The 13031-nt window shown below is 42.9% G+C and overlaps 1 protein-coding gene across 2 annotated transcripts in view; it reads left to right on the top strand.

The window, feature by feature from the left end:
* The window catches only part of tasora (transcription activation suppressor a), a 38298-nt gene that overhangs the window by 16438 nt on the left and 8829 nt on the right, over positions 1-13031 (top strand). The window contains exons 5-17 of one of the 2 annotated variants that reach the window (XM_010882083.4): positions 627-718; positions 1037-1171; positions 2722-2852; positions 2953-2984; positions 3230-3335; positions 3442-3545; positions 6606-6709; positions 6814-6886; positions 7456-7724; positions 7954-8506; positions 8823-9121; positions 9380-9509; positions 9868-11879. In XM_010882083.4, coding sequence (XP_010880385.3) covers positions 627-718; positions 1037-1171; positions 2722-2852; positions 2953-2984; positions 3230-3335; positions 3442-3545; positions 6606-6709; positions 6814-6886; positions 7456-7724; positions 7954-8506; positions 8823-9121; positions 9380-9509; positions 9868-11879 — 4040 coding nt within the window. Of the gene's footprint in view, positions 1-626; positions 719-1036; positions 1172-1299; positions 1339-2721; positions 2853-2952; positions 2985-3229; positions 3336-3441; positions 3546-6605; positions 6710-6813; positions 6887-7455; positions 7725-7953; positions 8507-8822; positions 9122-9379; positions 9510-9867; positions 11880-13031 lie in introns of those variants that run through there. The other variant, XM_020055787.3, reaches the window with a different exon arrangement.

The following is a 13031-nucleotide window of genomic DNA, read 5'->3' on the forward strand; positions in this document are numbered from 1 at the left end:
TATTTCTGGTGGATTTTCGAAGTACGTGTCCGTGCATTCTTTTTGGGGTAATATAGTTCACTACTCCTTGCACAGTAAAAGAGGAGGGGTTTCTCTTCACTTGATGAAAAAGTCAGTTATAGTATGTAGATAAGTATGTGAATAAAGTTGAACAGTCACAAAAAACGTTAAAAAAAAATTCTAAGCTTGTGACTGTTCAACTTATTTTGTGTTCACATAATTATCTCCTTTCTTTCAGATCATGGCTGCCTCTGTTAGTTCTCGTCGTAAGTGCCTAAACGGCCTTGATTCGTGAGACAAAGCAAAACATTTATGTGATAGGAAAAAATATGGGGTCATTTTTGGATTCAGAGACCGAAAGTTAGTCAAAAACAAATGTCAGACGAAAACTCAACGAAAATTGTGTTCCACAGTGTTACGAATGTGTGCTTTACATATGTGATAGAATGGCCATTTTTGCTTTGCCATCACCAAATAAATCCTTGGATGCCGTTTTGAATTTTTTTGTTCAGTGTAGTAACTGAAGTTTCATCAATAGGTATGTCTAAACCTCTACATTTCTTAACTTTTGAAAAGAAAGGGTACGAGAAGTAATACAACTTCACATTTTCTGCTTTGTCTTTCAGGCGTTTATCTGTCCAAGTACTCAGACTTACTGCAGATCAATCCTTTTAACCCAGGAGTCATGGGAGAGATCATCATATTCAAGGTCATTAAGGTAACAGAAGCTCTTATGTTTCTCCATCTCAAAAAGGAAATTATTTACAGCTCCAGAAAAAATTAAGAGACCACTGCACCTTTTTCTTTTCCTTTCTTAAAAAGTTGAAAAGGAAGGTTTTGAGTGAGGAACAGAAGGGTTAAAATAAAGAGACCACTGCAAATTTAACGTTTCTGTTCCTCACTCATAACTTTCCTTTCATACTTTTTTGGAAAGGAGATAAAAAGCTGCAATGGTCTCTTAATTTTTTCCAGAGCTGTATTTCTCTTTGCCTTTTCAGTATAATAAAGTAACTCTGCAAATGTTTCTGTCCACTAGGGTAAAGTGAAGAGCATCTATGACAATATGTCTAAGAATCTTTTGGATCCCACGCCCAAGTTTGACAGCCATTTCTCCAAGAATGCCTGCAAAGTCACATCCATTGCCTCCTATAGAGCCTATGAGCTCACACAGGTACTTCACTACCATAGAAATGTCATTCTTATTTCTATGCATACTATGTGTATGTAGCACAGGTGTCAAACCTGTGGCTGCTGGTTTTTGGTTTTATCCTTTCTGTTGGTTTCCAGTGAAGACCTGGGCCCGGTTTCCCAAAGCACTAAGATGATCGTAAGATGCACGTAAGTGCCTCGTTATCTTATTGGTGCGTTTCCCGAAAGCATTGTTACTCAAGTGCCACATTACATCACTCGTTAATTAATGAGTGTTCTGGACCACTGGTTAGTCCATTGTAACTGGCACTTCGCTGTTTTTGTGAAATAGCGCCTCCCTCAACATGCAAGGAGTGATCGAAAACAGTTATATTAATAGAAAAAATACAAATTATCAAAACAGTTTTGATTTAGACCAATTTATATAGACAAATTAGATAATAAATGCGTGAGTGCATGTAAATGCATTTGCTCAGCTGAGGAAAAAGAGAAACGCACATAAAACAAGAAATTAACATTAACCGGTCTGAAACCCTGCATCGTATTGGTACTGTCTTTGTTGGATAGGTGTTGGTGCCTCTCTAGCTCGTCAAAATGAACATTGATTTCTTCAGCTCTGAATGCTTGTTTTCTCTGGCGTTCCATTTGTATTCCCAACAATTAGAATGGATTTTTCCCAGTATGATTTATATTCCCTGTTAACCAACCATGTGTTGATTGCTATGAGACTTAAGTAACATATATTCTATATAGTTACCGGAGAGACTAATAATTAGATGTCATGTGATTTATTTCCAGAGAGATGTTTTTGATTGGCTGAATCCCATTGTTTGGATATAATGGTTTAGTCCACCCAAAATTTCACTACTACTTCAGGCTTTGCATTTTCCTATTGATGCCTATGTAGTAGTGGAATATATCTCCAGCAATATTATATGCTTCTGATAAGTAATCAAGCTCCATCGAAATGCAACAGGCTATATTTTAAAACATATTCATGGCCTAATTCCATTCCAAATCCACAAAATAGCCTAATTCCATTCCAAATGGCCGTAATGTGGCACTTACAATGCACATTATAAAGAGCAACGTGCGTGGTGGTTTGGGAAACAGGCGTAAGTTAGTTGTAACAAAGTCCATCTTAAGGCTACGTGCATTGTTAAACCGTCGTAAGTGCCACGTTATTGGGAAACCGGGCTCGTGTTATTGGGAAACATCTGTGGAATGTGAAACCAGAAAACTTGTAGATGTTGAAAGAAAAAATTCTAAAATGCAGGTGTCATTGCAGTTTCTGGCAATTAAAGAGCCACTCCGTGCAAATGATAATCTAAAAACACTGCCAAACAATCAACTGGTTTAGTAGAGAAATATTTAAGAAACAAATTAATTTACCCTATTGAAACATTTCCCACCCTCAATGACCTGCTACACACTAATCATTTCCATTTTGATTTGGTGGTAACTTTTAGAGAACATTGTGTTTTTTGGAGGAGCTTGGCAATTGTAATGATGTGGTCATGTAACCCGAGTTTTAAATCATATTTATGTCATTATGTACCTCCTCCCACGCAGCAATACTTCTATGAATATGACTTTGACGAGCTGAGGATTCGGCCCAGGCACGTGTGTCCTTATGCCGTGGTGTCTTTCCAGTTCAAAGGCAAAGACGCTCCGCTAAAAGTCACACCCTTGGCTCCCCTAAGGTAAGATTTAGCTCCTTGTCTGTTTATCCAATCAGAGTGTACACATTAATATTAACAGTTATATCAACCAGTTCAGTTTTAATTGTTTTTTTCCTAACAGGTCAGTCAGCCAAACATCTGATGGAATTAAAGGTAATGCCCCTGTTGGTTGACTTTTGCTGAAGTAGGTTTACTTTCTTATTACTATGAGCCATTAAAATTTCAGTCACTGAGAAGATCTCTCTAACACGCCCCTGCATCCATGTAAACCGTTGCTGGTGCTTGAAGTGTAATGTCTCCTTACAAGAATTCTAAATTGCATCTCCAAATCCTCTCCTGAGAAGGAAGCATTGAGTCAAGGGTATTGCAGCTGAGATTTTTCTCATATGTGCCTACAGGCAGGACTAAATATACTGTGTGGAGCGGGGAGCTGGTGAATGAAGGTAAAACGGTGTCTCGGATCTCCTTCTGCTCCTACTCACCCCCCTTCATGCCTTTCAGACTGTGAGTTCTGTGACCGGTAACGTTTTTGGTGACATATCTTATAATGTACCCCATGGGGGAGCATTGAGTGGTGGTTAATGAACCTGTCTGGCTGTGTCCGTTTTAGCCCAGAAAAGCTGGAGCTGGGTCTGGTAATGAGGATGGACCAGGTGACTGAGATGATCCCCTCAGCTCTGTTTTCCTGGAACTTGTACGCCGGCAGCCATGAAGGTACAAATTACGCACATCTTGCTTTTAAACTGAGGCTGGAGATTTAAAAAAAGTGAAAAGTATTCAGACCACTTCATTTTCCAACCTTTTGTTGTGTCATAGACTTCATTTATAATCAATAACAAAATCTATAAAAATCTATCTACACACAATACCCCATATAATAAAAAGGTAAATCATGTTTTTAGAAATGAGATTGAATGAAAACAAAAAACGATTCAGAGACCTTTATTTAGTACTTTGTAGAATTACCTTTTACAGTGATCACAGCTTTTTGTAGTCTATGCCTCTTCCAGCTTTGCACACCTGGATTATTGCAGTTTCTCCCTTTATTCCTGTAGATCCTCTATTGCTCTGTCAGATGGATGGGAAGTGTTGGTCAACTGTGATCTTTTGGTCCCCCAGAGATTTTTATTTGGGTTCAAGATCAGGCTTTGACTTGGCAGCTCAAATACATTCACAGACTTGTCCCGAAGCCACTCCAGCGTTGTCTTGGCTGTGTGATACTCTTTGTCCCATACTCTTTGCCCCAGTCTGAGGTTGTGTTCCTTCATCCTTCCCTCATTCCTGGCTAATCTCCCAGTCCCTGCTGCTGAGAAGTATCCCGATAGCATGATGCTCCCACCATCATGGTTCATTTTAGGGAGGGTATTAGCTAGTTGGTAAGCGGCACCTTTATTTTGTCTGGTGTAGCATTTGGCATTCAGGCCTATCAGTTTGATTTCATCTGACCAGAGATTGTTATAAATTATGTTCTCTGAGTCCTTTAGTTAGGATCTCATATGCCTTTTACTTACGATTGGCTTCCTTCTAACCACTCAACCATTAAGGCATGATTGTTGGAGTACTGCTGAGATGGTTGACTTTCTGGCTGGTTCTCCCATCTCTGCAGGGAAACTCTGATGCTCTTTTAGGTTGACCATTGGTTTCTTGGTCACCTCCCTGACCAAGCCCCTTCTTTCCCAGGTCCTTTGTTTGGCCAAATGGCCAGCACAAGTCTTGGTGTGTTCAAACTTCTTCCGCTTCACAATGATGGAGCCTACTGTGGTACTGGGAAGTTCTGTTGCTTTATTCATTGCTTTATAATTTTCCACAGATCTATGCCCTCACACAATTCTATCTCAGAGGTCTAGTGAGATTTCCTTGGACTTCATGGCTTGGTTTTTTTGTGGCACCAAATCATGTCCAAACATTTGAACTTGTCACAGGTGGATTTGAATTACATTTTAGGGCCATGGTAGGCAAAGGACACAGAATGCATCTGAGCTCAATTTGGAGCGTCATGGAAAGGATCTAAATACGTATGTAAATGAGATATATTTCCATTTCTCAATGAACTGGCAAAAATGTCTAAATACACAAATTGAAGGAGTCTGTATACTTTCCAAACACTCTTTATACTGTATTTGTGTATTTAGCATGAAGTTAAAGACTAGTGCTCCCATTAGGACAACCAGAATATACTGAAGCAATATGGCACAATATTTTGTTGTGAATAGTGGAGACCAGTGGAACCCACTGACCTGTGATTGTATTCACAATACAGTGCTGCTTCACATTTTGATTCATGCATATACAATGTTTCCAACTAATTAAAATAACAATTATAAAAATTATTTTCGATTTTGCTGTATAATCTATATAATAATACAATTAAAATATTGTACACAATTTTTCAAATGTAATTCGCAATTATGGCTTTGCCTCATAGCAAATCCACAGCTGGCGCAGGATGGTCTTAGATTTATATATTGGTACAGTTTTCCGTAGGCACATCTCACTAAGCAGTTCTGATTGTTATCACATTGTAAGCACATCTCACTAAACAGTTCTGATTATCACATTGTAAGCACATCTCGCTAAGCAGTTCTGATTATCACATTGTAAGCACATCTCGCTAAGCAGTTCTGATTATCACATTGTCAGCAGGCTTGGAATTTCGTAATTTTAGGGGCAAGGCCATTGGGCCTTCGGTTTCACAAAAATGTTAAGGGCACAAAGGCCACATGCCAGGGCATAAAGGCCATTGAGTGAAATAAGAGGATTTGGAGCTTACAAATAAACAACTTGAACATGCATGGCTTAAAAACATACATTATTAACTTTTTTAATATCATATTTTGAATAATAACTGATGTTTTTTCCACATAAAGTTAAATTATCCTTTTTGTTTTCCCTTTAAATTACATTTACTCCCCCTCAAAATTTTTATAGATTCTGGAACTTGTTTTCTTTTCAGAAGTTTTATTGGGGACATTCACATTACGACAACAAACAGGCTGTGGTATTAACAGTTAATTAAGTAACATTAAGGCTAGCCAGCCAGAGGTATAACATTACCTCAGTTACCCAAAAGTAAACCGCAAAGTATACTTTAACATCACAATCACTTGTGCTAATGACTACAACCTAAATAAAAATATATACTGACTTTTTTGTGCGTGGAGCAAGTAATTCTTGTTTTCTAATATTTCACCACAAGCGCAGCCATGTCGAGTAATGTCAAACCTAACGGCACTTCTTGGAGTTTTCAAAATGCGTTCAGGTTTATTCTCCCACTCTGAGGTCGGATCGTTCCCACCTCACAGTTGCTCATGAACACACCTTTCAAAACAGAGGTTTGATTCAGGTAATCACTTAATGAGTCAGCTATCTATCGATAACTAGCTAGCTTTCTTACCTGCATGTAGTGCATTCATGTGGTTGTTCTCAATGGCCATGGCCGTTGTGGTTGCTGTGAAATTCCTACATTGATTGTCAGCACATCTCGCTGACCAGTTCTGATTATCACATTGATTATCACAAAGCCTATTTTCATGATAGAGCTCACATGCAACATACCTACCAGAAGTCACTAGACCGCAACGCCTGAGCATTGTTTGTACGCTGTGACCACGATTCAGTCCCCTTACTGCATCAATGCAGCTGCATTTTAAATGTACCATATCATGAATTCTCCACTGTTCTTTCCATAACCAAGAACCTGTTAGAAGTCTCTCGACTATCTTCAGGACTTCTAATGTCTCTTTTGTAACACCCAGAGTTTGGTTTGTATTCTAGTGTTGAAGAATGGGATGTACTGCAATCTGCTCGAGGTGGTGGATAACAGCAAGTCAGGCGACAGTCTTACAGCACTGCTTCAAAACCTGGAAACCCAGAGACTGGTATGTCTACGTCCAGCATATCCCAATCAGATCTGCCCTCTTCCCAGGGAGCTTGCGAGAGTGAAGGCTCCCCAACCCTGATCTAATAAGTCTTCTATATGCAGGTTCTTGTCCACATGTTAACTGACAAAGGCTTCCTGTTCCTGCTGTCTTCAGGTCAGATGGTCACTCTAACTGGTAAGTTAAAATTAATTATAACGCAGTGATCAAATTAGTTAATTCACAGGCAAATACCATCTGGTTTGTTTTGCAAAGACATACATCAAACTTCAGGAAATTTCCCCCACATGGCCTTTTGGTGCAACGTGTTATGTTTGTCACAGTTTTTATGTATGCTAGTTTGCAACATTAAAGAAATTGGTATAAAACCCGGATGAGGGGGAAAAGAAATCGGACAAATGTGCGCTCAACACTATCTGGAAAATGTATTTATGACGTAGTAAACGGTTGTTCCTTTCATCCTAACATACTCTTGCTCTTAGCACACAGATCTAATGAGCATTGTTGAAGGTCGGCAAAATGAATATAAAAAATAAAATATTAACTGTTAAAATATATACTGTTTGCAATTTCGCAAAACAGTGTCATTGATTCTTGTTCAGCTCTTATCTGAGACTCCCCCAGACTTGTCATTTACAGGAATCCTGTTTTGTAATTTCAAATAATAGCTTAGAATGAACTTCTTTTAAAATAATTGTGTAATAATTGATTAACCTATTTGAATTTTTTTTATTTATTTTTTTTAGAAAGAAGAGATGGGTGGAAAAATTGTCTTCAAGCTCTCTTCGTTTTTCAAGAGTCCAGAGATGTGGCAAAATACAGTACAAGGTGTCCAGCTTCCCAGGATCCTTTGCAGTCATTGTCCTCTCAGGACGGCATCATGCCCCAGTTGAACCGCTTTGTCCCGGCCTTGCATTACGCTCTAGTTAAGGTCCGCTGCAACCCGCCCACTGACCTCTCGGCCGGGGTCGAACACCAAGCCAAGGACTACCTCAGTGGACTTCACGATGGAAAGGTTAATAATATACTGGAGATTGTTTTGACTCGATTTTTTACTTCAGAGTCAAGCCTTTCACTTTTATTTATTTTAACAGACGCTATTATCCGGACTAATTTGTAAATGCATATATTTTCTTTTTTTGTACTGGTTCCCTGTGGTGACAGCCCCAACGTATCAATGACACAGCATCATACGTGGTGTCTTACTGTCTCTGACATTGTGTTGTTGTTCCTTCTCTCTCCAGATTCGCCACATCCCCATGACTGAATACGACGCCAAACTAGACGACCGGGGAAAGTTGTTTCCTGCTCCTAAACACCATAAACTCAACATTGAGGGCTACCTGCGGTCCTACGTCTACAGTCCTAATCTCTATACCATGCCCGTGGCCCGAGCTCATGAGATGGTTGAGACTTACTGCGTCATACCTGAAGAGGACAGCCCCGCAGCGTCCTGGGAGAGTGTTGAAGTAGTTCTTGACAAGCCAGTGGTAGCATCCCAGGTCAAGCCGGTTGGCACTACCACCACCGCTCATCCACTGACGGTACATGTCAACCTTCCTCCCTCTCAGTCTCCTGCCGACACCAAACAACAGAAGGTGAAGAAGCTGATTAACATAATACTGAAGTGTCATAGAAACGCAGAGGCAGACGTCCAGAAGACAGGAGAGGCACAGGGGCTAGGAGGGTTGGATCCTCGTGGTCTGAAGAGGAAGCTCGAGAGAGAGGTGACCACCAGGACTCTGAAGTACCTCAAGAAGGCCTCGTGGGAAAGAGGTGGCTGGGACAGCACAGCAGGTAGGGAAGGCTTTTCATAGTTTTGGCGGTTACATTTGTCCGTAGGTACAAGTAGTGAAAACATGTTGAGGTAAACTTGTGTTTCCCCAAAGTGTTTTGAGGGAAATGCATTAATTGTGTTTCATTAGTTGTATGTGTATTGGTTATTTCTATATTTATCAGAATGGCTTCTCCGATTCCCACTTACCTTAGGCTTGAGTTACTCTATGCTAATATGCACCGGCCATTGGAGTTTCTCAGTCAAAACAGCTATGGCACTTTCTGGATAAGAACCTGGGGTTTTATTTCATTCATCGCCACCTCTCTCTGTCCCCAGTCGGTGAAGGGGGTCTTTCCCCTGTCCCCAGTCTTTCCTCAGTGATGCTGCAGAGTGTTGGTCTGAGAGATGTTGACCTGAGGATCGACAGATCAGAGGCTGCCATCAAACTGGACAAGATGTTAACCAGCCTGAAGAATGCTGAAGCTAAACAGGGGAGAGGGTCAGGAGAAGGGGTGGACCTGACTGAAGCGCCACTGGTTGATAGGATGATCAAGCTCGGTCTGCCGCCCAATCAGGATGTTGACCTGAGAAAAAGGGTTGCTGTGGGCCTGCAGGACAAGGCTGATTATTTGGAGGTAACTAAACCCAGTTGGAGTTATCGCTACATAGATCAGTGGTATTTCTGGGGGAAAAAGATGGGATCCCTCCTGGAAAAGTTAAAAAACACTGTGGCTGTCCCTAACTGATAACCTTAGAGTGATAGTGGTACAGGACAATGCAGTTTTCACACATAATCAAATTAAGAATTACTGATGCATTCTCTATAATATAAATAATTGTTAAAGCTATAACTGTATATGTGCCCGCTTGTACCCCTGTTTTTGTGTGTGTAGGAGCAGACTGCAGGCAGCATAAGCAGTCTGGAGGGCTTCAGCCCTAGTTCCAATGGTGAAATGCCCAGACGGTCTCAGTCCCAGCCCCATGGGGTAGAACAGATACCATGGGTCCTGATCCCAATCACAGGTATGGACAATCACTAGACATAACCACAACCACATAGGCTGAAGTTTGGCCTGTTTTCCTGTAGTGTGTACTTAAGTGAAATATGTTTAAAGGGATGTATTTTAAGCAATAAGACAGGCCTTAGCCATGGTATATTGTACTACAAACCCCTGAGGTGCCTTGTTACTATAACTGGTTGATAACAGACCAGTATTTGCCGTCATACCTGTGGTAATGCACTCTGATAGACCAAAACGTTAAGCCAGTCAGCACTGAACTGCCCAGTTTATCTATGTATTTATGTTTCTGTGAGAAAGGCTAATGTGGCTAATCTGTATAACAGTTTTGATATTCACTAATAGTGTTTACTCCTGTGCAGGTCTGAAGTCAAAGAAGTACTGCCAGAGAGAGAAGGACAACCCTCAGGACCCGCGCTTCATTCCCCAGATCCCCTTGGCAATCAGCAGCTACTCCCCCTGCACCCTACAACGAAGGGAAAGAAGTATCACTCCTACATTGGAGGAGCCTCTGGAGTCTAGCCCCCCCAGTCCTTCTCTAGAGGAGCCCCCAGAGCCTAGCCCCACCCCAAGTCCCTACCCCAGTCCCTACCCTAGCCCCTGCCCTAGCCCTAGTTCCAGTCCTATGGAGCAGGAGGAGCAATTAGCTGAAAGCCCCTGTGACGCCACAGAATTAAGTAGCAATGATAAGATGAGGACAAACCATAGCTGGTTTGAAACCGGTGTTGCCCCAGAGAACAAAAGCCTTCTAGAGAAGAGAAGCAGCCACTCCCCAGAGCCAGCTGAAAAACCAAGCCCTATTATCTCTGTGGAAGCTGCCCAGGAAGAAGCTGAAGGCAGCATGCTAACTAAGGACCCAAGCACAATTGATGTTGAACCTGGGATGGGAGAGGAGAAAGAAGAAACTGTGGGGGAGGAAGCAAAAGCACTTCAGATGAAAGAGGAAGAGGATGTACAGGGGGAGTTTGAAGAGGTGGGACATGAGGCATTGAATGTTGAGGAGGTGGGGTATCCAGAGGAGGAAGCTAACAATGTTAAAGATGGGATGGAAATGGTTGCAGAGGCAGAAGAGGTTGCTGGGGTGGATATGATAGAAGATGAGAAACAAGAGGAGCAACTAGAAGAAGGAGAATTGGAGGAAGAAGAAGAAAAGGAACAGGTGGAAAAAGAGGTTGAAGATGTAGAACAACGGATGAAGGCGACTGAGACTGTGTCACCATTTTCACTCGATCCCATTCCTCCAGAGCAGACTCAAGTACGAAATCCTCTTTTCCACACTGTTCCTCTCATCCAGAATGTTCCTCCCAAGCAGAACATTCCTCCCATCCACTGTCCCACGGCGAGCAGAATGGACTGCATCTTGGATCAGCAGTTCAGCAATTTCTCCACAGAGCTGCAGATTCTACTGCTCAGAGAGAGTGTCCATTACAGCTCCCCGCACCCCCCTTTCCAAAATCCTCCCAGGCAGTCTCCCCTCCAGCCCTTCTCCGAATATGTGTCCTTCTACAACTCTTCCCCTCCCATGCATGCCTATGTCAGTTCCCTCAGAGACCGCATGGGCACCGTTATAGACACGCAGGAGCAATGGATTCCTAGTATGGTTGCCCACAACCCTCCTCCGGGTTCAGCTGAAACTCGTCACCACCACGATCCTACAACTCAATATAACTGGAATCGTCCCCTTGGCTCTGAGTTTCAGTCTTACCCCAATTGTCACTCTCCTAATCCGTTTGGACCTGGCCCAGATGGTTCAAACTCTTATGGTAGTCATGCTGCTTCTCAGTTTCCCTCAACAGTCTCTCAGTTCCACAGTAGTAGTGGTAGTAATAGTGGCGTTATGCCCTCTTCATCCGACCCCGGCACAGCCTATCCACAAGCCAGTCCTTTCTACGATAACCCACCCCAGGCAGGGGTGAGTTGTCAGATGAGCTCTAGTTTAGCTCCCCTACCCGTCCAGTCGTGGATGACAGAAACAAACACAGAATCAGCTGGGACAGGTGAATCGGAACGGTGCAAACCAAGTGCTGAATCAAATATGGATGAGTGGGCAGTGTCAATGAAGAATGCAGACGTGGCCGGTCATGTATCACGAGGAAAGTACCCACCACACATGGGCACCGTGTTCGAATCAGGGGCCATAGCAGAAGCTCTGCCTCCTTTCACACCAATCATTGACCGTTTGTCAGGGCCAATGGTGGAGTCTGTTCCAGGCTCTGGGCAGACTCCCCCTGAAGACATCAGTAGTCTGATCAGCCAGCTGAAACCTGAATTGTTCACTAACTTGGTGGAGATAATTAAAGATGTCCGAAAGAATGCTGTCCAGTTCTACATCCACACACAGGATTCCGACCGAGAGTTCTCCCACTATATCAAGGTACTAAATGTATGGGGTTATTGTGAAGCCCTTTATATATACCAAGTCAATTAAACTTCAGGGATATCAATCTGTCCAGTAAGGAAGCATAAGTGATTGTGAATAACTGTCACCTGTTTTGTTGCAAATGAAAGTGACAACAGATGGACTGGAGAGGCAACAGCAAGACAACCCCCAAAAAGGGAATGCAAGTGGTGGCCACAGACAATTGCTCTCTCCTTATCTTTCCTGATTGATTCTTCTCCAGTTTTGCATTTTCCTAGTGTCACTACTTGTCACTACTGGTATCCTAAGGCAGCACCTGCAGCCCATTCAAGTTGCACAGGTAGTCCAGCTCCTCCAGGATTGCAAACCATATGTGCTGTTGCAAGGTTTGCTGTGTCTGCCGGGACAGTCTCGAGCATAGAGTTACCAGAAGATGGGCCGTTACAAGAGGAGGGCTGACAGGGCCGTAGAAGGGCATCAAATGGCTACAAAATGACCTCAAGTGGGCTACTGGTGCGCATGTTTCTGACCAAAATTGTCAGAAACAGACTCAATGAGCGTGGCGTGAGGGTCCGAAATCCTCTAGTGAGACCTGTGCTCATAACCCAGCACCACGCAACTCTATTGGCATTCATCAGAGAACACCAGAATTGGCAGGTCCGCCGTTGGCGCCCTGTTCTCTTTACAGATAAGAGCATATGACAGACATGAAAGAGTCTGGAGACACCGTGGTGAACATTATTCTGCCTGCAACATCATCCAGCATGAGTGGGTCAGTGATGGTCTGGGGAAGCATATACTTGGAGAATCACACAGACCTCCACATGCTAGCCAACGGTACGCTGACTGGTGTTAGGTACTGGGTTGAAATCCTCAGACACATCGTCAGACCTTACGCTGGGGCAGTGGGCCCTGGGTTCCACCTGGTGTAGGACAATGCCTGGCCTTGTGGTCAGAGTGTGTATGCAGTTGCTGGATGATGAAGGCATGGATGCCACTGACTGGCCCTCACTTTCGCCAGACTGAATCCAATTGAGAACCTCTGGGATGTTATGTATCGGTGCATACAACGCTGCCAAGTAGTGCCACAGACTGTCCAGGAGCTCACTTATGCCCTGATCCAGGTCTGGGAGGAGATCCCTAGGACACCATCTGCTGTCTCATCAG

The sequence above is a fragment of the Esox lucius genome, chromosome 17 (genome assembly GCF_011004845.1).
Source record: "Esox lucius isolate fEsoLuc1 chromosome 17, fEsoLuc1.pri, whole genome shotgun sequence".
NCBI classification, from domain to species: Eukaryota; Metazoa; Chordata; class Actinopteri; order Esociformes; family Esocidae; genus Esox; species Esox lucius.